Source organism: Pteropus vampyrus, unplaced genomic scaffold (genome assembly GCF_000151845.1).
Source record: "Pteropus vampyrus isolate Shadow unplaced genomic scaffold, Pvam_2.0 Scaffold528, whole genome shotgun sequence".
Lineage (NCBI taxonomy): Eukaryota > Metazoa > Chordata > Mammalia > Chiroptera > Pteropodidae > Pteropus > Pteropus vampyrus.
The window spans coordinates 2,150,330-2,174,232 of record NW_011889309.1 but is presented as its reverse complement, the minus strand read 5'-3'; the positions used below and the strand labels follow the sequence as shown (position 1 = coordinate 2,174,232).

General features: G+C 42.5%; 1 protein-coding gene across 1 annotated transcript in view; it reads left to right on the top strand.

The window, feature by feature from the left end:
• GRIK4 (glutamate ionotropic receptor kainate type subunit 4) overlaps nucleotides 1–23,903 on the top strand; it is a 451,038-nt gene that overhangs the window by 148,476 nt on the left and 278,659 nt on the right. The window contains exon 3 of the mRNA XM_011383591.2: nucleotides 2,803–2,934. Coding sequence (XP_011381893.1) covers nucleotides 2,853–2,934 — 82 coding nt within the window. The 5' untranslated portion in view covers nucleotides 2,803–2,852. The remainder of the gene's footprint in view (nucleotides 1–2,802; nucleotides 2,935–23,903) is intronic.

The following is a 23,903-nucleotide window of genomic DNA, read 5'->3' as shown; positions in this document are numbered from 1 at the left end:
GTTTCTTTTTATTCCTGTAAGGTTTGGGAGATTATTTCTTAGCATTGTGCCCAGGGTCGGACAGCTGAGGCCCAAGAGCAGCCCTGAACTTCAGCCATTGTTGTCCTTACATATGGTCTCCAGAGTCAGCCAAGCTTCAGAACTGTGAATGGCATCAGTCAGGCCTGCAGGAACTGAGTATAGTTCTGTCATCAAATAAAATTTACACAGGCTAATCTGACACCTATTTAGTGGTCTGCATAATACTTATTATGCAGCATGCTGATCAGGCATAAATGGAAGGCATTTGACATAAATGGTTATTTTTAATATTCTTTTATATAGTCTAACCAGATTTTTACAGTTCTTTCCTCTTTGACAGTTTATTCATTTATCTACTCTACAAATATTTATTGAGGTTGTAATATATGCCAGGCACTGTTCTGGGCCCTGAAGAAACAGACAAATAAGATTTCTGTCCCCTGTCCCTCTCCCATCAAACTTTCATTCTAGTGAAGAAACAGTCACTGAACAATTAACTTAATCCATAATGAGTAAGAATATTAAGCTTCCCTTGAGACTATGTTTGCTGCCATCTATCCCTGCACCAACACCCATGAATTAAAGGACATAGGTTCTAGGCCTGATTTGCCAAAAGCATAATTGTCTTTGCCCCAATCCCGTACCTTTATTTTACTCTCTCTCCCTATAGGAGGCAATTGCTTGAGGCCTTCGATTCATTTAACAAATATGTACTATGTCCCTGTTGTGTATAAGTAGACTGGGGCTACAACAGTAATCTGGAAACAGTCTTTGCCCTTGAGAAGCCCACTCTCATTTCACGTGTAGACACATAAATGCAGCACCAGGGGGAAAAAAGTGCTGGTATCAGAGCCACTATAGGCTGCTGCGATGGCACATAGAAAGGCACCTGATTCTGGCAAATGGTTGGGGCTGAAGAGAGGAACATCCTTTAGGCAGAGGGAACATGGTGTGCACAGGAAACTGCAAGGTTCTGGGTATGGCTGGAACATTGAGTGTGTGTGAGGAGGTAGGGGATGTCACTAAAACTTATTGAAATATAACACACAATACAGAAAAACGAACATAAGTATACAACTCAATGAGTTTTCACAAGCCGAACACACTTGTGTAACCAGCACCCAGAGTAAAATACAAGACATCACCAGCACCCTTGGAAGACTCCTGCACATCCTCTCTAGTCACTATTCACCCCTAAGGGTAACCACTAACTAAACTTCTAACAGCACAGAATAGTTTGTCTGTTTTGTACTTTGTATAGATAGAATCATATTTTACATGTTCTTTTGTGTTGTTTTTTGTTTTTTGTTTTTTGCTCAATATAATGTTTATGGGATTCATCCATACAGTGGATGTAGTTATTGATTATTCATTTTCATTTCCATATGACATTCTACTGTGTGAACATACACTGTATTTCTCCATTCTGCTGCTAGATATCTGAGTAGTCCAGTTTGGGAAATCCAAAGAGTGCTTCTATGAACATTCTAGTCCTTCTCTGGTGGACATGTACATATTACATATATGCCTAGGTGTGGAGTTGCTGGGTCATTAGGGTATGTGTAAAGCCCTACTAGATGAATTTTCCAAAAGAGTTCTATCCATTTGTACTCCCACTGACACTATTTGAGAGTTCCAATTGCATGACATCCTTGCCAACACTTGATAGTGTCTTTTTAAAAAAATCATTCCAGTGTGTGTATTGTGGTATCTTATTGTATTTTAAAATTGCATTTTCCTGATGCCCAGTGAAGCTGAGTGCCTTTTCAAATGTTTCTAGGCCTTTAGATATAGTTGTTAGTGTTCTGGTCTTTTGCCCATATTTCTATTGCATTGTGTGTCTAGAGGGTGGGAGGAGGAATCACTTTAATACTGCTTTCTTAACCAAGAGTGACCCAGGATTAGCACATCCAGGTTCTAACTGGTGATGGGACAGAACTGACAGCCTATAGACTCTGGTCTTAGGGTGTTGGAATGGTCTTAGTGAGGGAACAATGCTGCCTTTGGGGGAGGCAGTACCCTCTAAGGTTCTGGCTTTGGCAGAGAGGGAAGGAGGAGAGGGACAAATGGAGGAAGGATGGTGAGGAGTTAGTTTTTAATAGGCATCAGGAGCAGATGTGGAAACCAGCTGATGACCTGGGATGTACACTTCTGCCCATCTGGGCTGGGGAAGAACTAAATCTGAATAGTCCCTCCTTTAGGCCAGGCCCTGAGCATAGCAGCTTCTTCTATTTTGTATTAGTCCTCAATTTAATTCTACCAGACAAGTGGTGTCATGCCAGTTTTACTTGTGAGGAAACTGGGTTGAGTGACCAAGAGAAGCCCTCACAAGGGCCACACAGCTGGCACATGGAAGAGCTGGACTTGAGCCCAGCCCTTCTCCACACCACTATCCAGCTAGCAGTGCATCTGGGGGCATTGGCATAACCATCCGACCCTCTCCCCTTCTGCTCATCTGTGGCTCCTGTTCCTTAATAGCAGATGAATGGCTTCATCTCCAGTTTAAGATTTTAAAAAGGTGGAGTCTATGAATCATTTAGCCACTCCATTTGCCCTCTTTCCAATGAGAGGGAAGGAGAACATGAACCTTTTGTGAGCCTGGACACAGGAAGGACAGAGGCGTGGAACTAGCCTGAAGGTCTCCATAGGCACTGCCAGCAGTTCTGTGGAGGGGTTCTTTGCCTTCCCCACTGGCTCTGGGGGTATATCTGGGGTCACTGGACTGGATGGGTGGCTTCCTAGCAGGAACCCAGGACTCACGCTCCCACTACTCTCTCACAGAGTTATGTCATGCCCAGACCAGCAGAAGACTCCATGAGGATTTATAGAAGATGCCCGGAGTCTCTGCGCCTTTGGTGCTGCTACTGGTGTGGCTTGTGATGGTCACCTGCAGTCCACACTCCCTAAGGATTGGTAAGTGCTGCTTAAACGGCACCCCAGGGGCATCTTGGCCATGGGTGATGCCCTGTATCATTACTCCGGGTGTTCACAGGGGACGTATGACCTTGCACTATGTCCTCTCAAGTTTGGTTGGCCCCAGGACTGGGGGGTGGGGAATGTGCAGCTGACAGGGTCACAGCTCCAGTCTTGTCAACCCTCCCAGATTCCACTGTGATAAGAATAAAGATGCTGCTAAGTCTCCATTACAGCTTGTTCCCCACAGCCACACATAAAAAGACAGCTATTAGGTAAGGAAGGAGGGTAGGAATGGCCCAAGGGGTTGCAAATGCAGGGCCGGAGATCAGAGAAGAGATCACTTCTCTTCTTCTCTGATCAATCTAAGAAGGCTTCTTGGAGTTGTGTGCTTTGGATGAAGCCAGGGAGTCCTTTGGGTGACGCTGGCCCACTGCTTTACAGTGCCCTTGACTTGGTATCTGCTTGCCCTAGCCTGGTTCTGGAGAGGGAGGGCACGGTCACTTCAGCATTGTGTGTTCCTGCTGTTTTCTTCCTTGTCCTAGTTGCTGAGGGGGTGCCCATTCTAGGTGTGGCAGGCCATGCTGCCACTTGTCCCACCAGCAACCCCATCCCTGGAGGAAGGCTTGGCTCTACCCAGGGTCCGGGATTGCCCGGGAAATCAAGTGCCTCTTCCACCTAAGACCTGAGCAAGGCTTGTAACGGCAGTCTGAGGCACTGTTAACCTGAGTCCTGGGGACACAGACCCAGCTGTGGAAACAAGGAGACAGTTCAGTCCAGCAGATACCATGCTGGGGTCTGATGGCCTGGGACAGATGTGGGGTGTTAGAGACTGGGCACATCTGTGTGTATATTGGAAAAGGGGTCAATGTGGACAGATGGGTGAGGCACAGCAGTAACATATCCAGGCAGATTGGTCATTGGTCACGTGAAGCCAGCAGGACCCTAGGGGTAAGGCTAGGGAAGAGCCTCAGACGGGTTCAAATACTAGGCAAGTTATCCAGATAAATACCCACCTGAGGCCCCTCTGCCCAGACTGGGGTTGGGAGACAGGATCCTGGATTCTAAATTTGATCCTGAAAGGGTTAGAGGCTGACTTATGAAGAAGATGTCATGATGCTTTAAGCCAGGAAATTTGCTTCAAGCTCCCAAATTTCTTCAGCTGTGATCAGGACTGGTCCTGAGGTTCCAGAAATTGGCATACTGGTAGTGGTTAGCAGGCCGAGGGTGGACAGAAGCAAGACGGAAGCTGAGACCCTGGCTAGGCCAGAGGCCAAGCTGCAGGTCTCTGAGCTGCTCTGTGTTACCTTGTGGCATGTTTCTCTATAGTTATGCAGTGGCAGTGGGTGAGAATCAGAACTGCGGGCAGGTGACTCAGTTCTCCCTCTCACCCTGTCCTGGACTCACCACTCTGCATGCTTAAAAAAGGGAACTGAAAACAAAATCTTCCCTCCCTCTTCCCCATTTATTTCTACTGAAACTTCAAAATCTAATTTAATTATGCTTAGCAGCAATGCAAAGTGGCTCATATCCTTAAGGTGCTTAATTTATAAGATGCTTTCAGTTATTTAGCAATTTCTGTAAGGTTTTCTCCCCTTCTAAATGAGTGGCTAAAGTGGTAACCCATCAATTTCCATTTGTCGCTAATGAGAGGTGGAAAGGAATTGAGGTAGAATTGGCAGCTCCTCATGGCCTTGGCTCTCCTGACACTTGTTCTGGAGGGAAGCGGAAAGTAGAGCTGATAGATCCCTCTCTTGCCAGCTACGTTAGCAATGGGGAGCATCTAAGGGACCCCCTCATGCTTTTAAACCCACATTTGGAGCATCGTTTGTACAGTTCTATTCAGACTCTGCTGACCCTCAGCTTTTGTTCATGCCAGACCACCTCTATCTGATTTATACCTAGGGGCCCTACTGACTGGTAAGGTCAAACTGAGCCTAATCTCCTGCAGAGGCCAGGAAGCAGAGTTAAACCAACAAAGAAAAAGAAAGAAAAGAAAAACCAAAACAACGCCAGGACTCATTTTCCTGTCTCCTTGGTTATCCTGGGAGCCAGGAGCTTTCTAAAATCTCCCAATAGTTATAGGTGGAAAGGTGGTAATTATGTGGACTCTAGAGAGGATGTGGAGTAGGGCAGGGATGGGAAGAGAAGTAGGTCAAGAAAACACAAGTAGCTGTGCTTAGCAGCATGCAGTCTTGCACACAGATGGCCTGAACCATCATCGATGATACTGGGGTCTCCCATGTCCATGAGAGTCTGCCACTTTTCCCCCAATCCCAGGGATTACTTCTCCCCTCATTTGTTTTTTTCCTGGGTTCCTCCCAACCCTCAGCCTCTGAAAAGATGGCTATGAGAGCGAGGCTGCTCAAAGAGACCAGGAATCTCAGAGTCAAATTGCCCTGTCTGCTTCACCCTCAGCCCTGCTTGTCTGCTGGTGACAGTATGGATGTTTGTAAAAAGGTGGCTGAACCCATTCCCCTGTCTAGGAACTGCTGTTTTTCATTCAAGTGAAGCACGGGTGAGAGATACAGCCAAATTATCTATAATAATGTCCAGTGTTTATCTCCTGAATGAGGTTTTAGGTAAGAGAGATTTTATTTATGACTATGAGGCAGCCCATGTAAATTTCTTAAATTCGCACACATGTCAGTCCCCTTCAGTCATCTATCTTCTGAAAATGTCTTTTGATTTTGCTTCTGTCCCTCTGAGTCTTCTAAGTAATGACTTTGAGAGCCGCAATTAATAAATGTTCTGAGAAGACCCCACCCCATTTCTATAGCTCTCTATTACTTAAAGAGATCATCATAATATCTTAGAACCTTAAAGGATTCTAAGAATCTCATTTTCTAACCTGCTTATTTCACAGATGAGGAAGGAAGCCTAAAGGGGGCTTAGCCAAGGTAACATAGCAAGCAGGTGGCCAGGCTGGTGGCAGTCAGCACTAGAGCCCAGTCAGTTTCCTTGATTCCTCTTGTAGTGCTCTCCTCTCTGCCCACCAAGAGGCTCCCTTAGCCCCTAGAAAAGCAGAATCACCTTCAGCAGTATGTGAAGGTCATCGACTATTGTAGTTTTCTCTCATCCTCTTTCTTACATTAGCAAATGTTACCTTGCTTTAGATACATTACTCAGTAATTATTTGTCAGTCAAATGAATGCTAGGCTTTTTAGGCCACTTTCTGTTACTTCTTTCCCAGGCCCTTATTTCAGCCATGCTGAACTATTCACTGTTACCCAAATATACCAGAGAGGTTTACTCCAGGCTTCACCCATCCATCTCCTGTGCCTGTAGAACTCTTCCTCCCATTCTATCTTCTCTGCCTAGAAAACATCTCCTCTTCCTCCCATCAACACCATTATCGGTTTAAATAGCCCTTTGTCTGCAAAGACCTTTCCTAATATCACCCTGTTCTTCCCTGGGAGAAATCATCTTTTTTCCTACGATTCTCCCATTCCCCTTGTTCCAGCACTTACTGGGTTAGGCTGTAATTATGATATTTTCCCATCAGACTCTGAACTTCATGGGAGGACAACCACTTCACAAAAGGCCTAGTATACGCAAGCATTGTTGCTCAAACTCAGTGAATGTTATGGGTGGATGAATCTCATGGTCCTTGAAAGACCTAGTTCCACAAGAACATATTTGATATCATTGTTTTAAAGTACTTTCTTCTGGTCTTACCTGTGCTTAAAGAGGTCAACTTATTAGAGGAAGTAGAAGAGAAAGGAGAAAGAGGACCAGGAAAAAATGTCAATCTGTCTTACTTAAAAGAGAGAATAGAAATGGGCTGAAGATCCTGATTGGGTACTAATGCAATTTTTGCCTATAATGGCAAATACAGTGATTCAATTATTCATTTATCAGCTCACTCAAGTATTTTTTGAGTGCCAAGCACTGAAGATATGGTACCAAACAATAATAATAATCATAACACCCACTTGGAAAGGCCTTACTCTCTTACAGATGCTGTGCCAGGTGTTTCACATATTTCAAGCAATCTTCTTGTAAGAATTAATGATCTCATGTTATAGATGAAGAAACAAGGCTGAGAGAGTTTAGGTAACTTGTCCAAGGTCACACAGATACTGAAATTTGAACCTGTCTCCAAAGCTTACTCTTTCCTTTTTGCTCTAGGGCAGCTAGTACACTCCTCGAGACATTCGATATATCCTGTTATCATAGCAGTCACATTAAATATATTGTGTCCTATCTGGTAAAGGAATTAAAAGATGGAAGCATTATTGCTAATGGGGTCTTTTGCTTTTTTTCATTTTACCTCCAAATAATTTCTCAAGGGCAAAAAGTCCATCTGTTGAATGAGGAAACTGAGGCTTGGGGATTTTTGAGGCTTACTCGTGTTGGTGCAGAGTCCTCCTAAGAAGGGTGGCGTTAGATACATCAGCAGGTTATTGCATCAATTGAATTGCTTTCTTGTTTAAGGTTTCTTGTTTAAGGTTGACCATATATGATCAAGCAGCAAGAACTTGGATTTGTTTGACACTCTGCTTTACTAGGACCCCCAAGCACTTTACAACTATCATTTTTTACTTAGCTGGTTTTCCCCAATAAGCTTTACGTCCTGTAGAGAAAATGTTGAACATGTAACATTTAAGTGTAATAGAGATACAGATAATAAGAGAATTGGAAGGGCAAAAGGAAAAATAATAAACACTGGTTTCTTACCCTATTTTGCTGTGTGTTAAATATATCTGACATGCTGAGATCCAATTCAGTTGGCATAACTGGATTCTGTGCTTTGCAGACAGTTCACTATGGGGCTTTTTGAGTAGTGCCGCCCCCCGCTTAATGATGTTACCATGTGATGTGATTTATGAAATTTTGGTTGACATATAAGTTTTCATCTGTTTTCCAAATTGAGATGCCCATGTAGGCAGTCGGTTGGTCTTTCATATTAGTAACAAATATAAATTGATGACTTTTTCCTTGTCATCTAGAGAGAGAATATAGAAGATTTCTGGGACATACATCTCTCCCCTAATGAACATCTTTTATGTCTGTATTCCTGGATCTAGCATGGTGTCTGGCCCATAATAAGTGCTTAGTAAATTTTCTAGATGAATTATTTAATGGCAACTTATGAATATTGAGCTGACCTATCCATTTTGAAATTTCTCTTCTCCTAGATATTGGTCAGTGCTCAAAAATGCCAACCAATTTTATTTAAAAATAAGTATACAGAATATGTAATTAGGAGAGTAAATATTTTGCCAGAAAAAAAAGTCTGTGTGTGTATCTGCATTCATGTGGGTCTGCACAAGGCTGTCTCTTCTCTGTTCCCTGCCCCATCCCTGCCACCACCACATCTTCAGGGGGCACAAGAGAAGCTTAGTTGTGGCTAGGCACCCAGGCCAGCGAGGTACGTAGAGTCACTCAGCCCACAGTGTCACCATCTATCTTCACCCATGACTTAGTCTTCTTCCAGGAGCACCACACAGGATGCTTTTAAGACATTTATCTTCTCGCTCAGCTTTTCCAGAACCTATTTTGAACTATAGCCTTAAGCTATAGTCTCTTCTGCAGAGAAGTAAGGAATAAATTAGGCATAGATGCTCCATTTTACGGATAAGAAAAACTGAGTCCCAATAAAAAGTGAATTGGTAAAGGCCCTCTGGTAGTGCTAGGACTCCTGACTCTCAGCTGCCTGGGGACATTTGTGCCATGGTTTGCATGTGTTCTTCACACATGTTAATTTCCCCAACAATCTGTGAGGCTGGTAAAAGTAAGCACATCTCATGGAGGAGGCGAGGTTCGCAGAGCTTGCCCAAGTTCATATAGAAGGGAGTGGTAGCCCCAAAGGGAAGAGAGGAGAGGGCATCTCTTGGAGGCTGAGGGCAAAAGGGTGAACAAGGAGAGTCAAAAGACAACCGTAGTGTAGAGTCCTGGATAGCCTGTCAGCAGTACTTTATTGACGGGTTACGACTAAAAGATACTGGGGCTGGGGTATCAACATCCAGGACCTCATGAAATCAGGCCATGCTATAGAGAACGGGCAAGTAATGGCAATGAACATTATGATTGATCTCTGGGAGGAAACTGGAAAGGTCCCAGTGGCTAGGGCATTAGAGACGAAGAGATGGGGTTAGGTTATTGTTTGCTAACTAAAAGTCTTAGATAATAGAGCTGATTTTCAAATATTTTTGGTATGTGGCTGCCTGTGTTCATTTGTGCTACAATTGTCTGATTTCTCCTGGGCTCTCATCTTGCCCCTCCTCAATGACGCCCTGCCTGGCAGAGATGCATGCAGTGTTGAGAGAACAGCCATGGTGATATATTGTCAGAATTCAAAAAAAACCTGTCTCCAGTCTGTGTTTACAGAGTCTTGGGAGGAGAATGAGTCATTAACAACATCTAGAGAGATTTTGGTTGAATGTAAAAAAAAATGTTTACCAGACAGATGGAATGGACTGTTTTGGATATGAAGGTCCCCACAGCTGAAGGTCCCCACTGATAGGTTGGACAGGGATTTCAGCATCAAAGAGGGGTTGGACCTGATACCTCTAAGACTCCTTTCAACCTGGGATTCTGTGATAGAATATTTTAGCCTCTGGTCTGTTCTCATACTCTCATAAGGAGACATTCCATTTTCATTGTGTCCTCATTAACAACCACTAATAAGAGCTTAGAATGGGAACAACCACTTGCCAAATTTAATTTATGACCCCACTTGGCCCCATATTGCTTGGGTAAGACAGATAGGACATGAAGCCCTACTTAACCTTTTAATTTTGTTGGTATAGACCTGTCTGGGTGTTTTCTTTTCTCTCTGTGGCCACTGATGGAAGAGCTAGAGAAGTATTGGCAACGCTGGAAGCCACTGCCAGATCTCAACCAAGTGCCTGAGTGTGTGAGCCTGAGTGGGTAAAGTATATATGTGTATTGGCAGAGTCTGCACATCCCACTCACAGCCTCACAGCTCCGCTTCAGGCAAGACAGTGGTCACACTTAGTTCTCATTAGTCTGGATGAGTAGATGCACATTCCATATGGGCTTGATGGTGCTTGGATCTTGGCTACTGGGGTTGTACCAGGCAGCAGGAGGCTGCAGACAGTTGTCAGGCTGCCCACCTGCCCCCTCTATGTCTTTTTGGTGTATGCTTCTTCCCACTGAGCTGAGTTTTGGAGCCCAGTTAGCTTGTGGTAGGCCAGTTGGCAAGGCCCATGAAGCCCACACTGATGAGTGTTGTGGACAGGGAACAGAGCCCAGACCAGTCGGTCTAAGTATGTACATGTGTTGGTCCTGGCCGGGAAGGCAGACAGTGCTACCATGCTAGACTTGGGAGGCACTGCAGCCCTGGTTGGGGCTCTCCAAAATCGAAATTCTTTCTGTTAGCATCATCCCCTTCAGAGGAGATGTTCACTATTCTGAAACCTTACCCCAGGGGCAGACATTAACTGCAGCCCTTTCAGTTCCTCTCACTTTCTGTGTTCCTGCTGAGGAAACCAACATAACCAGGATAAGTGGCTATCTGGGGCAGCCTACAAGAAGGTTCCTGCTGCCCTGACTCACCCAGGTGTCTTACATGGCTATTCCAAGCTGATTAGGGTCTGGAGAGTAAGGGCAACATGGAACCAGATGTGTTATGGGTGGTACTAGGGTTGACTCTGGAAGGCTCTAGCATAGTGTAGGTTGATACCAGAACATGGGCTCTAATGATACTTCCTGGTTTGAATCTGAATTCTACCCTTCACTAGTTGTATGACCTTGGTTAAGAACTTAATTTCTTAGTGCTTCAATTTCTTCACCTGTAACATGGTTTAACAGTAGTCACTGCCCTATGTTTGCATGAGAATTCAATAAGTTACTACATAGGAAGCTCTCAGAACTGTGTTGGACATGTGGTAAATTAGGATGTGTTCCCCAACATCAGAGTCAGGCACTCACTTCATTTGCTTCCAATCTACCACAGGTTCCTGCTCCAGCCTGGTGGTGTCTGGTCTCTGGGTTCAGAGCCCCTTTTCAGACTATTCCCACCAAGCTCTAGCTGACTGATCTTTGGGTTAAAGAAAGGCCATCTAGATCTTCACCTATGCCTATAAAATGTACCCCCACCCCTGGCTCTTCACCGGCTGGGCTTTGCTCTCAACATCAGACCTAATGCCTTTCTTTGAAAGCCTGCAGCAGGTTGCCACAGTGTCTAAAAACACTTGTCTTAAGCAGCTGGATGGCTGGGAGATTCCCTAAGTTGTGTCACCCCTTCCAAGCTGTTCTTTTCCAATCCTTTATAGCACATAGTCTTTTGAGCTGGGAGTGACACAGATGGGAAGAAATGTCACTTTGCTGGCAACACTCACAAATTCTCCCAGAGGCAGGGATCTAACAACATGAGACTTTGATTTTTTCGCTTACAGATGAAAGAAGGATTTTCTCAGAGATGACAGGAAAAAGAAGCATACAGACCCAGGGTCCTCAGCAAGAGACTCTGTTAAGGAGTTGGTCCAAACAAGTACCACCATCAGCCTGTGCTAGAGTAAAATACCAGTGGGTCACCCCAAACCTGGGCAACGACCTGGAAGTCTCAGGCCAACAGGCTAGAGAAGAGGGAGAACTTTCCAAAAGCAATCGATAAGGAATTCTCCATGTACTTCCTGGAGCTCTTGGGATTTTTAAAACTAAAGAGATCTTTTTCTGGAAATGGTGCTTGAATGCTAATTTCCTCTTTAGAGCCAATTTGGAAAACTTGGAATGCTAAAAAAAATTGAGGTTGTTAAATAGAATAAGTGGAGTTGGTGAAGATAAAATTGGGTGTAAATGAGTGAAAGTTTCTGTGGATGCCCCCACTGAGCTCTCCCTATATTTAAGCAACCTCTGTTTCATTTGGCCCAGGAATTATCTCACAGAGAGCAATATTGGCATCTGGGAGGGCACTGAGCTGGGAATACAGGGTCACCCTTTCATGGAGGGCTTGTGCAACCTGGGGAGGGAGCATGTCCCTTCTGGGCCTCTAGCAAGTGCCCATCTTACCATGAAGCCATGAGGATGGTTACCTGAAGGAACTTGGAGTTCACATTCAAGCCTTCATATCCTAGGCATTATGGAACAAGCTGGCTTAAGATTCAAAATTCATGGGTATAAATCTTCCTTACTAGCCATATTTCTTTAGGCAAATTACCCAACTTTTCTCACAATTTCTCATCTATAAATTGGAGATAACAGTTTACCACAGAGGGTTATTATATTAATTGAGAGTAAATGTATAAAGAACCATGCACAGTGTATGGAATCTAGTAATAGTTAATAAATGTTATTTATTCTTTTCTTTAAAAAATAGCAATTTGCTCAACATTTATGGCAAGCATAATTCTGGATGGAATTATAGGGTAGAGAAATGGGGATGGGCTCGATTGACATACAAACATGGAATTGAATTAGTTTTATCATGTAACCTTGGACAAGTTATTTGGCCTCTATTTTCTACTATAAAATAGGAGTAATAAAACTCACCCTATATGATTGTTGAAGTTTATGTGCAATAATGTATGCAAAATGGCTAGCACAGTGCCTGATGAGGATGTAGACATCTTTGGGGCCGTTATTCTGCTCCTCAGTTTAGATGGCCTCCAAGATGAGAGGCTGAACCACTTGAAGTCCTTCTCTTGAGCTGTGTTTTATGCAGGAGATCATACATGCCCTTGGAAACTATCCCCAGTCCAATCCTTGGCCTGAATTGCCTGATTCTGTTATGGTCAACTATTTTTCACAAGAACTAAGTAGCCCAGAGCCTCAAAACCAACACGTTTTGAGTAGGTAGAGGCAGCCTAACAGGATGGCCATGTGTCTGTGACTGAGACTGTGCAATTAGGGCAGAGAGAGCTGGGAAGTCCTGTGTAACAGCAAGCACTTTATCATGTTGATTTAGTAATCTTGCCATTTATAACTTGTCAGGGCTCTAAAGGAGGAACCTACAAGCTGAATGTAATCTGAGGTCCTGTCACATGGGTTTTGTTGGGTTTGGCTTGGAGTGATGTCTTTATTTACTGCCATGGGTCCTAGAAAGAATAACCTCCCCCAAGAGTCCCAGCAGATTACCTCTTACTCTGCCTGTCATCCTTCCAGAAAGGGACAGATCCTCTTGTGCTCTAAGAAACATAGGAAGGTACTGCTATGAGCAAGGAATTGTGAGACTTGGGCTCTGTAGCTGGACAAACTTGTTCCTCTGTCCCCTGGTACTTATTTAATGCAGACAGTGTCTTGAAGCAGGCTAGGCTCTGTGGGAAATAAAGGAAATAATGATATTTTGTGGCCAATGTTTTAAATATGAAAAGGTAAGATTCAGACATGATGGAACTATAAGCCAGAACAAAACAGGGAAGCATTAAGTGCTAAAGTGAATGCTCCAGAATTAAACAATGGTGAGTGTGGTGGTCCAGGGACCATAGACACCTTGGCATTTGGGGCTTCTTTTTCCCTTCTTGATGTATCTCCTGTTTCCATCTAGAGTGGGACTAATGAAAAGGTGATGGGCCATCACTTTAAAGGGCTGTATCATGGAAGATGGAATGGAATGACATTTATGTTTATTGGGCACCTAATGTGAGCTCATTATTTTCTACAGATTATAAAGTTTAATTTTTACAACAATCTCCAGAGATGGATTTGATAATGTCTGGTATTTAGGTATGGAAATCAAAGCTTGGAGAGACTAAGGTCACCTGTGCGGAACATGAAAGACCCTGGATTTGAACCCAGATTTCTTTGACTCTGATCCTGTCCCCTGTCTCCCATACTAGGCACCCTTCTTTTTCCCTCTGCTGTGCTCCCCTCTGTGGAGCCTCTGGGAGGAGTAGGGGGAAGGTGGGCATAAATGAGATCCATCCCAGATCCCCAAGACACCTCGGTATCTGTAAAGAAGCAGAAGGCAGATGCCACATTTGTGCCACTCAAAGGGGATGATTCTACACACTACCTTTATTTATAGCTGCTTTTTATTAGATTCCAAATGATGTTCTAAATGATGAATTGGATTCCATATGAACCAGGAATCATATGGCAGTGATCTTTGATTACTTATGCAGCTAATGGCTAAATATATATTATTATTGCTATTTATTCAGCCCTGTTAAATATACTGGGTGCCTCTCTTCCAGGAAGACACCAAGAAAAGGGGCCTGGAGAGTCCATGCTTTCAAAGATCAGCACAAGTCCCCAGAGAAGGAAGAATAGAGAAGGTGTCTTGGCAGGTGTCTTAAAGACCAGGTGAAAGAATCCACCAAGAGTTTTGTTTTGTTTTGTTTTGTTTTTTCTTTAATAAGGGGTGATCTTCCTGTATGGTGTGGTGGTGGGAGTAGAACATCCTAAAATAGAAAGAAGAGTTTGAGGTAAGAGTTGGGCTTTTGGAGCTAGAAATATCTAGCCTTCTAATAATAGCAACATTTATTCAATATTTATTACGTGCCAGGGACTGTGATGTTCAAAATTATTTGATACTCCCATCATGTCCATTTTATAAATGAGAAAACTGAGGCTCAGAGAAGTTAAATAATGTATCCAAGATCACACAACTGGTATGAGTCTATAGTTGGCATTAAATTCCAAGCCCTGTTTGCCTCTGGAGACTATATGCCCATTATACTGCTATAGTTCAAAACAGCCCCCTCTCCTCTTTTCTTTAAGCTTAACTTTTTGAGTAAATAGCCTAAGGAAACTATGGAGAACTTGTCCCTAGAGCCTGGGAAAGAGTGGAGATTAAAATTCTTGGCTTATCCTGTGCTCTCCTGAGATACTTTACAACCCTCTCAGGATGAGTTGTCATCAATCTTGAGAGTATGGTCTACCCAGGGCCACTTAATGCAAACCTGGAGCAGGCCACTTGGGGTGAGGCAGGGAATGTGAGATTCAAGATGTTGAGTAAATGTTTCTTGGACAATGGGACCTCCCTGCCTAAGCCAGGGCACCTGAATGTGGAAGGTGGTGGTAGAGGCGTGGGCAGCCCCAGGCCTTGGCGCATGAGGATCGGAAGCCATGGCATCTCTACCTCCAGACATCTAAAGAAAGCAGGACTCTCCTCACATGGAGAACTTGTCTCAAGCAACTTCTGCATGCCCACTGTGGCCACTCTCTTTTTCACTTCTCTTTCTCACTTTTTCCCAGTTTTGACTTTCTAGAAGAAAGCTCAAGATCCTTTCCAGGGCATCTGAAGCTTTATTAGGGAGGCTACAGAGTATCTATATGGCATCACCTTTCAACATTACATCCCAACTCCCATCCTGCCCTCCAGACAGGCTGGAGTCCCCAGAACATCCTTCTGTTTCAGGTTTCTGGGCCATTGCTCCCTCTGCCTGGAATACTCATCTCCTCAATTTGCCTGCCCAGCAAAATTTTATTCATAGTTCAAGGTCTTTCTGATATGTGACTTCCTCCTCTAAGAAAACTTCTAGGACCATCCTTCCTATCCTCGTTCATGAGGACTCTCTCCTTTAATGCCCCCCATGTCATGGTGTGGGTGACTACCTTAGCCCACACTTCACAGGACATAGTGATGTGAGTTGTTTAAGCATTGGTTAAAGACCATATTTATTACCTGTCACTCCCCCTAGCCATGCTCATAGTAAGTGTTCAATGAACATCAGTCAAATGAATTAATGAATGACTCATTCTTATCTTGGACTGCCATGGAAAGGGTGTTTGTTCCACTTGGGACCATATACATACTGCCTTAGGCAGAAAATAGGGACTAAATCAGCTAAGTTACACAGCCTGAAGTGGAATAATAACAAAGAGTCTTGAACATTCTGCTTGGAGTAAGGAGGGAAGCTGTTAACTGGCTATTTGTCTTGGATTTTGGAACAGAGGAGAAAGAGACCTAGGCAGGCTACAAAAGGAGGATTTTAGGAGTGTCCTTCCAGTGTCGTCTCCTCCCAGGAACACCAAATGCAGTCTCTGGCCTTTTCAGTTACAGTGGAGTACATTTGACCTTTAGGAACAGGATTGTATGTGCTTGGCTCAGCATCACAGGGACCCCGTGCCCTGCTTGGCTCTGATGCTTAACTCCTACCTGGGGATATGTCCCCCTCAGTGGGAGAGCCAGCTTCAACCCTTCTCATCTCCTGCTTCATCCCTCAGTGCCTTCTTCCCCTTCACCTCTGTGGACATAGCCTGAGGTTGTGCCAGATGCCAGGGTTCTTGAAGAGGGTCCTCAGAGAGTTGCAGGAAGAGTAGAGAGTAGGGAAACCAGATGAGGGCAGGCATGGTGACCTGAGGGGCTCAGGGCTTAGGAGAGAAGCCCAGGAAAAGAATGAGTCCCAGGCTATGTGAACTGTTGAATTTTCAGGGGTCGTGTCACCTCTCTGGCCTTTATTTCTCAAGCCATGGTCTCTCAGGTCCGGTGCAGCCTAGGGTTCTGTGTTTTTGTGCAGTTTCTCTCTCTCAAGGCTGCAACAGATATCTTTTAACCTCCCCCCTTGTCCTCCTCCTCTGCTGTTTTCTTTTCTATCTTCTCTCTGCCCCTCTAAGTATTTATTGTCCACCTGGGTCTAGATTATTCCCTGATTAAGTGCCTTTTAGCTGTTCGCTGCCTGTTCACTCAGTTTTATAGACACATTCAGCTAAGCACAGAGGCCAAGGCCTGATTTTAGGGAGGGAGAGTAATGAGAACAGAGAGCAGTGGCAACCTGCTTAGATTGGATTTTAATAGAGTTTCCAACTAACCTAAATCATTCACATCACAGTTGGCCCAGCGACCACGGAGTATATTGGCCAGCCCGATGCTGCCTCCCCAGGCTGGGCCATGCAAGAAAGCACAAAATTAGGGCTAAGAGACATCAAAGTGGGGACCCTATTGGAGAGGAAGTACCAGTTTCAAGCAGAGGACCCTCCTTGATGGCAAGGGTAGAGCTATTGCAAAGTCCTCCAGCTAAAGGCTCTCCAAGGGGAAGCCCAACATCTGTTCTTTCACAACTGTTAATTAGTTGCTTATGATGAGATAATTCATAAAAATTAGCAGAGATTTTCTTCATTGTGTTAATATCACTGTGCAATAAAACTGCTGTTAAGGATGACTTTTCTCTATGTCGAGGAGAAGGATGTCAAGGGGAAAAAATAGCCCTCTGTGAGGGAGAGGAGGAAGAAAAGGAAAACAACATTGGGGAGAGAAAGATAAGAGTGATTTCTAAGCTTTGTCTGGAAGCATTAGAAAGAAGTCAAAATGAAATGCAAATCCTGGTGTCTCCTGGTGCATTTGGTGGTGTCACCTTGGCTCCAATGGGCATATGAGTGGTGGGAAAGTCTTCCACAGCTGCTGAATGGAAGGAAAGATAGCAACAGCCAGAGGTGGTGGCTTCAGCTTCAGCCTTGATCAGGGTATTGGGCTGGACTCACAGAAAATTCTCCAGACAAGGTTCATACTTGCTTAGGAGGCCTATGAACCTCTGTGTGATCTGGCCTTGACCCCCTCCATCTACATCTCTTAAAGCTTTTCTCCTTTCTCACCAAGCTCTGCCCACACTGGCCTAATGTCAGTTTCTTGAGTGTGCCAAGAGCCTTCCTATCTTAGAGCTTTCACACATGTGCTTCCCTTTCTCTTGACCATGATTTTAACCACCACCACCCCCCCCTCTTTTTTTTCATCTGGCCAATTCCTCCTGTTCATCTCTCAGGTAAAATGTCATTTCTGCAGATAAGCCTACTTTGAACTTTATTCCTAGTGCCCAACACAGTTACCATATTGCATATGGAGAGTGAGGGATGGATGGATAGTCTATTCCCTGCTTAAACCCTTCCCCAGTCACCCATTGCCTCCAGGATAAGGCACAAAATTATTTGCATATAATACCTGTATTAATTTTTTAGAGCCACAATAACAAAACATGTCTATCTTGGCGGCTTAAACAACAGAAATTTATTTTCTCATGGTTCTGGAGGCTGGAAGTCCAAGAACAAGGTGCTATCAGGTCTGGTTTTTCCTGAGCCTTTTCTCTTTGGCTGGTAGAAGCTTGACTTCTTGTTATTTCCTCACATGGTCTTGCCTCTGAGTCTCTCTGTGTATCCAAAGTTCCTCTTCTTATAAGGACAACAGTTAGGTTGGATTATGACTTAGTCTAATGACATCATTGTAAATTAATCACCTCTTTAAAGGACCTATCTCCAAATACAGTCATAATTTGAGGTACAGGAGATTAGGGCTTCAACATATGAATTTTGGGGGAACATAGTTCAGCCTATAACAGTACCCTCATGTGATCTAGCCCCTGCCTACCACACCAGTCACATCTCCACCTGTCCTCCTGACTTTGTGCTCTGCTTGATACTCCCTGAAAATGCCATACTTTTCTGTCACTATACCCAGAAGTCTTTTGTCCATATGTCTGCCTGATGAGAATCTTAATAATTCTCAAAAGCCCAGTTTAAACATCAAGTTCCTCATGAAGTGTTCTCTGACACTGTTTTCTCCTCCCTGTATACTGTTCATACCCTCCTTCTGGGTCATCATGCCTTATAATCACCTGTATTATAACAGGTTTACTTATAGATTTTTCTTGAACTTACTGTGCTCTTTTGAGAGCATTGACTAACACAGTATGGGTACTCCATTAAATGTTGAGTGAACATTTTGAGTTAGTTGAAAGCTCAAAAAATGGTTTAGGATTTCACAATCCAGGCCAGAGGTGATGTGATGTTAGCTTATATAGGAGGGTAACAATGGAGATGGCAAGAAGTAAATAAATCTTTTTGAAGTTGACTTAGCTGGTCTTGGTAGTAGATTGGATGTGGAGGATGAAGGAAAGCTAAAGAATGACAAAGTTTCTGGCTTGACCAACTAGGTAACCAAGAGGTATCATTAGTAAGAAGAGGAAAAATGGAAGAGGAGGAGCAGCCTTGGGGTTGAGGTATGGGATGAGAGAAGATCAAGAATTCCATCTGGAAAATGTTAAGTTTGAAATGCTTATATGACATCCAAGTAGAGATGTCAGGCAGTCAAATGTATATAAGATGATAGACCTCAGAAGAGTGGATTCAGACAGATAAGTAAACAGGTGAGTCATCGGCATGTAAGTGGTATTCAGAGCCATGGGATCAGGCAGTCTCTTACAGAGGGACTAGAAATGAGCAAACTAATATGCTTACTCAAAAAAGAAAGATACCATTTTGTAAAATAGACATAGTTCAGTGAACCCACAATAAATTGCAAAACTAAAATATCTACAAGACTTAACCAGCCAATATATTTTAATTGTCAAGAAATTGTGGAAAGCTGTGAATTTTGTGTCTGAGTGGCATATTGGCCAATTATGATAGGCTAGCCACAGAAAAATAGAGAAAATGGATTTGAGAGACCAGCATGTTATTTGATAGACCAGCTGACACTGTTATGGCCTCACACTCTGCCCTAGATAAAGGAAGCATTAGCCATGGGTTATCCATTTTCCAGGCCTGGAAAAGTTTTCCTTAGTGATGTGTTAGAAGATTCTCAGGGGATAAATCATGAATACAGACCTGCAAATAACTACAGAACTTTTCTAGACCATTAACACTTTTTTGGCAAGCTTTCTTCTTCTTTTTTTTTTCTGTGAAAAAGTCAGAGTGAAACAAATAGAATATGCATTTGATTTAATTGACGTCTGATTGATCCTTTCACTTATTCATACTCAATATTGTGAGCAAACCACTATAAGTCAAGGTTAAGAAGGCATAAGGATACTATTTTATCCCTGGCCTCCAAGGGCTTGTGGAGACAATATTAATACAAATTAAAAATTGAATGACAGTGTAAGACAACTTAATAACTATAGTAAGGTAAAGTATATTTAAGTGTCCATGAAATAGTGCAGACAACATGGTATAAAAGCCTAGTAGAGGGAGAACTCACTCTCTCTCTCTACTAAAGTAGTCAAGGAAAGCTTTTCTGTACTCATCTAATCCAATTATTTGTCTTGAGAAAGTGAATAAAGAATATTTTTTAAGGCATACGGGAAGTCCAATGGAATGAAATGGAATCTCCAAGCCTGTACTTCTGTGGAAGTTGATGTTTAGATCTGCTGCCATCTCTTGGTGAGTGTGGAAAGGAGCCAGGAGCATGGTCCACAGGTGGTAAAAAAGAAAGTTGCCAAGAAGAACCAGGTGTTAGCACTTACCTTTGTGGGACAAGCAAGCTTTGGTCTAGTCCATTGTCATAAAAAATATTGTCTTCAGACCAACAGCATTGACATCACCTAGGAATATGTTAAAATGCAGAATCCCAAGCCCTACCTCAGACCTACAAAATCAATATCTACAGTTTAGCCAGATCCCTAGGTGATTCTTATATTCATCAAAGTTTGAGAAACACTGTTCTAGTCCTGGTGATTTAAAAATCTCATCGACTGTTTCTCAGGCCCTTCTTGTCCCTGGTGATTTTGATTGGGAGACTGGAAGGAGACCTAGAAATTCAAATTTTTAATAAGTAGCCCCAGTTAATGACTTTTCTGCCATCAGGAAAGTTTTGAAAGCTCTGCTTTATCTGTGGCCCATGTCCCTAGGTTAAACCAACTTTCTTACGATCAATACACCTGGCTATAGGCACTTTTCTCTCCATTGAAATCATTCGTTTCAAGACCGCCAACCAAATGGCATTTTCCTGGTCTTCTTACTCTCATCCTCTGTCAAGCTTTGCAGCAGTTGCAGTTTCCTCTTCCTTTTTCAAGCTCTCTTTTGATCCTGGTTTCCATTAAACCAAGGTTTTCTGTCCTTGTACTCCTACTACTTCATCTCTTTTTCTGATTATTCTTCCTCCCTGGACCTTTTACTCTTACCTCCACTTCCTGGGCTATCTTGTTCACTCTGGCTGTAATTACTGTCTTAATGTAAACAAATTCTAAGTTATCTGCAACCCCACCTCTCTCCAGCTCCAGCTTTATGTGAGTGGTCTCACATGTGTGATAACATCACTCAGGCTGAGTATCAGTAATGCTCCTCTCAGAAGCAGCAAGCTTTAGAGCCAAACCCATTTGGATCTGAATCCTGTTCTTCACTTGTCAGCAGAGAGATCTTGGGTAAATTAATTAATTTTTGAGTCTCAATTTACCTCTAAAGTGAGATTAAGAATATCTGCTTTAGAGGATTATTTTTGAGACAATTGGAATAATGTTCATAAAGTGCATGCCACATAAGAAGTGCTTGATTTTAGTTTCTTTTTTAAAAAGTTCTTCTTTATGATACCCTTATCAAACTGAACTCAAGAAATCGAGTTCAGTTTGGTAAGGGTATCATAAAGAAGAACTCGATTTCTCATCCTACATTTTTTTAACTGTTTCTTTGCTCATACTTTTTTTTCTTAGATTATTTCCAATTTTGCTGTCTTTCAAGGCCAAACTCTGTTGCCACCTTGGCCATGAAATCTACGATCAATTCAGTTCCAAATGAGCTTTCACACAAATTCCTGTACTTCTTTAACTGTCATTCTTATGGTACTTAAATCACTTTATAGCTTGTATTATAATTATTTAGGCACATGACATCTCTTTTACAAGACTAAAAGCTCCATTCAGGCCGGGCTTATGACCTTATAATAGTTGTAGTCCCCAAAAAGCCTAACACACCTGTCCTTTCTATGCCAGGGAAGCTCACATGTTCTACTGGTAGTGGATGGCCTACATAATCTTTACATGGAAAAGCTAGCACAGCACTCTTCATTATATATGCTAATAGAGGAAAGCAGTGATATGGGGAATGAAAGTAACAGACTGTCTTGATATTATTACTGTTGGCTTTGGAAGGCATTGAAGTATTTCTGCTTCAGATTTACCTCGATGAAACACACTAGGCAGACATTAATATGGGTTTGCAATCCATGAGAATGCACCATCTGAAAAACTGAAGGGGATGATCCAAAAGCTTGGCAAGAAGTGAGAGAAACTAGTTTAGGATTTTCAATTGCCAAGGGATAATTCACAAATTGAATAATCAACCCCAACATAACTTAGAGTTGGCTTGTTATTATTTTTCTCTTAGCTTTCTCGGGTCAAACCCTTTTATAACAATACAGGCATTAGTCAAGGACATGCTAATCACCTGTAATTGACATATAATACATCTGGTGATGGAGTAGTGTTTTGAATTGATATCTTACATTTGTATAATACCCTTACATTCCTATAATGATTGGTAATTTTTAAAGAGCTTTTATGTATGTTATTTAATATTATCTGCTTGATGCCCTGAAGTAGATAAGAGTAGATCTCATTATCCTATTTGACAGATATGGAAACCAAGGATTAGAGAAGTTAAATGACTTCCCCAGGCTCTCTTTGCTAGATATAGACAGATCTGGGAACCACAGCCTTTATCTTTTTACTCTTAGGATCCAGCACTTTTCCTCCTTTACCATGCTGCTTTAATGAACCTCCAGTTCTTTAAGATGTTTATTATTATTTGCTTGTAACATTTCCAGGCGATTCTTTATTTGAGTTTATACTTTTCTGGTGAAATTCTCTATTTTCATCTATGTTGTACATTTTCTTTCCTTTTTTTGAACAAATTTATCACATTTAAAGTCCTTTTCTTTTAATTTCGAATCTAGATCACCTGTAGATTTTTTCTATTGTCTTGGTTTTTTTCCCCTTCTTGGTTTTGGGGCATATGATTTTATCTCTGGACACTCCTAATAATTTTTTTTATTGAATGCTAGACATTTTATAGTCTGTAGATGCTGTGATCTTCAAGAAAGGGTTTACTCTTTGCTAGGCAAAGTGCAACAGATGATCTTAATTCAATCAAAGATTGAAGTAAATGTAAGCTGGATTGTGTTTTGATAAGGTTTAGTCTACTTCTGATTTACCCCTATCCCAGAAAGTAGTCAGCATTAATTGAGAGCCTGGTGTCTTATCTTTTTGGTACCTTAAGATTGCAGAAAAACTCTCTTCTTTATATATAGGCTTTCTGCTTAGGGATTTTGGTTTTGCTTTTTGCTTTGTTTTGTTTTGTTTTTGGCCTTCTACTCCACTCAGCTTCAGAGTTCTGTAAATAACCTCAAGAGAAAACTGGCCATGCATTTGAGGCCCCTCAAGTATCTAATTTTCTCTTTCTAGTCCTAAGACTGCCAGAAGCTCTGGTGGCTACCCCCTACACACACACCCTCCCCCTGCCCAGTATAGCCCCATGCCTGTGCAAAGCCTGGATCTCCAGACTCTCAGTCTATGCCCAGAAAAGGCAAATCCCTCCAGGTTAGTAGCAACTACAGAACATCATCTCACCTCTTCTTACTTTCTCTTCTCTAATTCTTGTTGCTCCAGCAGGTCTATAATGCCTTCAAACAGATGAATATTGTATTGTATCTAGCATTTCTAGTTGTTCTCGGTAGATGTATTGATCTGCTACAAACTATTCCACCCTACCCTGAAAGGCAAATCAGATGTTTATTATTAACATATAAAAGCCACAAGTATTCAAAGGCACTTTTTAGATAGATGTCTTGGTAGTGTCCAGACAACTAAAGGTGAACTCACCTCAAGGCATATACTGGAGTCTCTAGGCTGCACAACCAGGAAGAAGGCAGGGAAATTGATGGGTTGTAACCACTGCCTGGGAGGAAAGTGTTCATTAGGCTGAGGAATGAATGTTTGGCAAGCTCAGAAGGCCTTGATATTCTATCAGGTTTCTAATGAATTTGTAAGAATGTTAATCCCTTGGGTGAGCAGCAGCATTCTGATATCAACAAACAGATTGTCTATCAGCCCAGATAACCCAATGTGGAGTCTTGTGTGAGAGCTAAAAAAAAAAAAATTATCGTATTTAATGGGGTTGAGACAGGTTGGTCAGGATGATTTACACTATAAATAGGGTGATGGGCTTAGAGTCAAAGTGGAATGGGGGAGAGGCATGGGACTTGGAACTGGCCCATATATACACCACAATGGAGTATGCTTATGTGTGAGTATGAAAGAAAAGAAAAGAAAAGAAAAGAAAAGAAAGAAAGAAAGAAAGAAAGAAAGAAAGAAAGAAAGAAAGAAAGGAAAGAAGAAAGAAAGAGAGAGAGAGAGAGA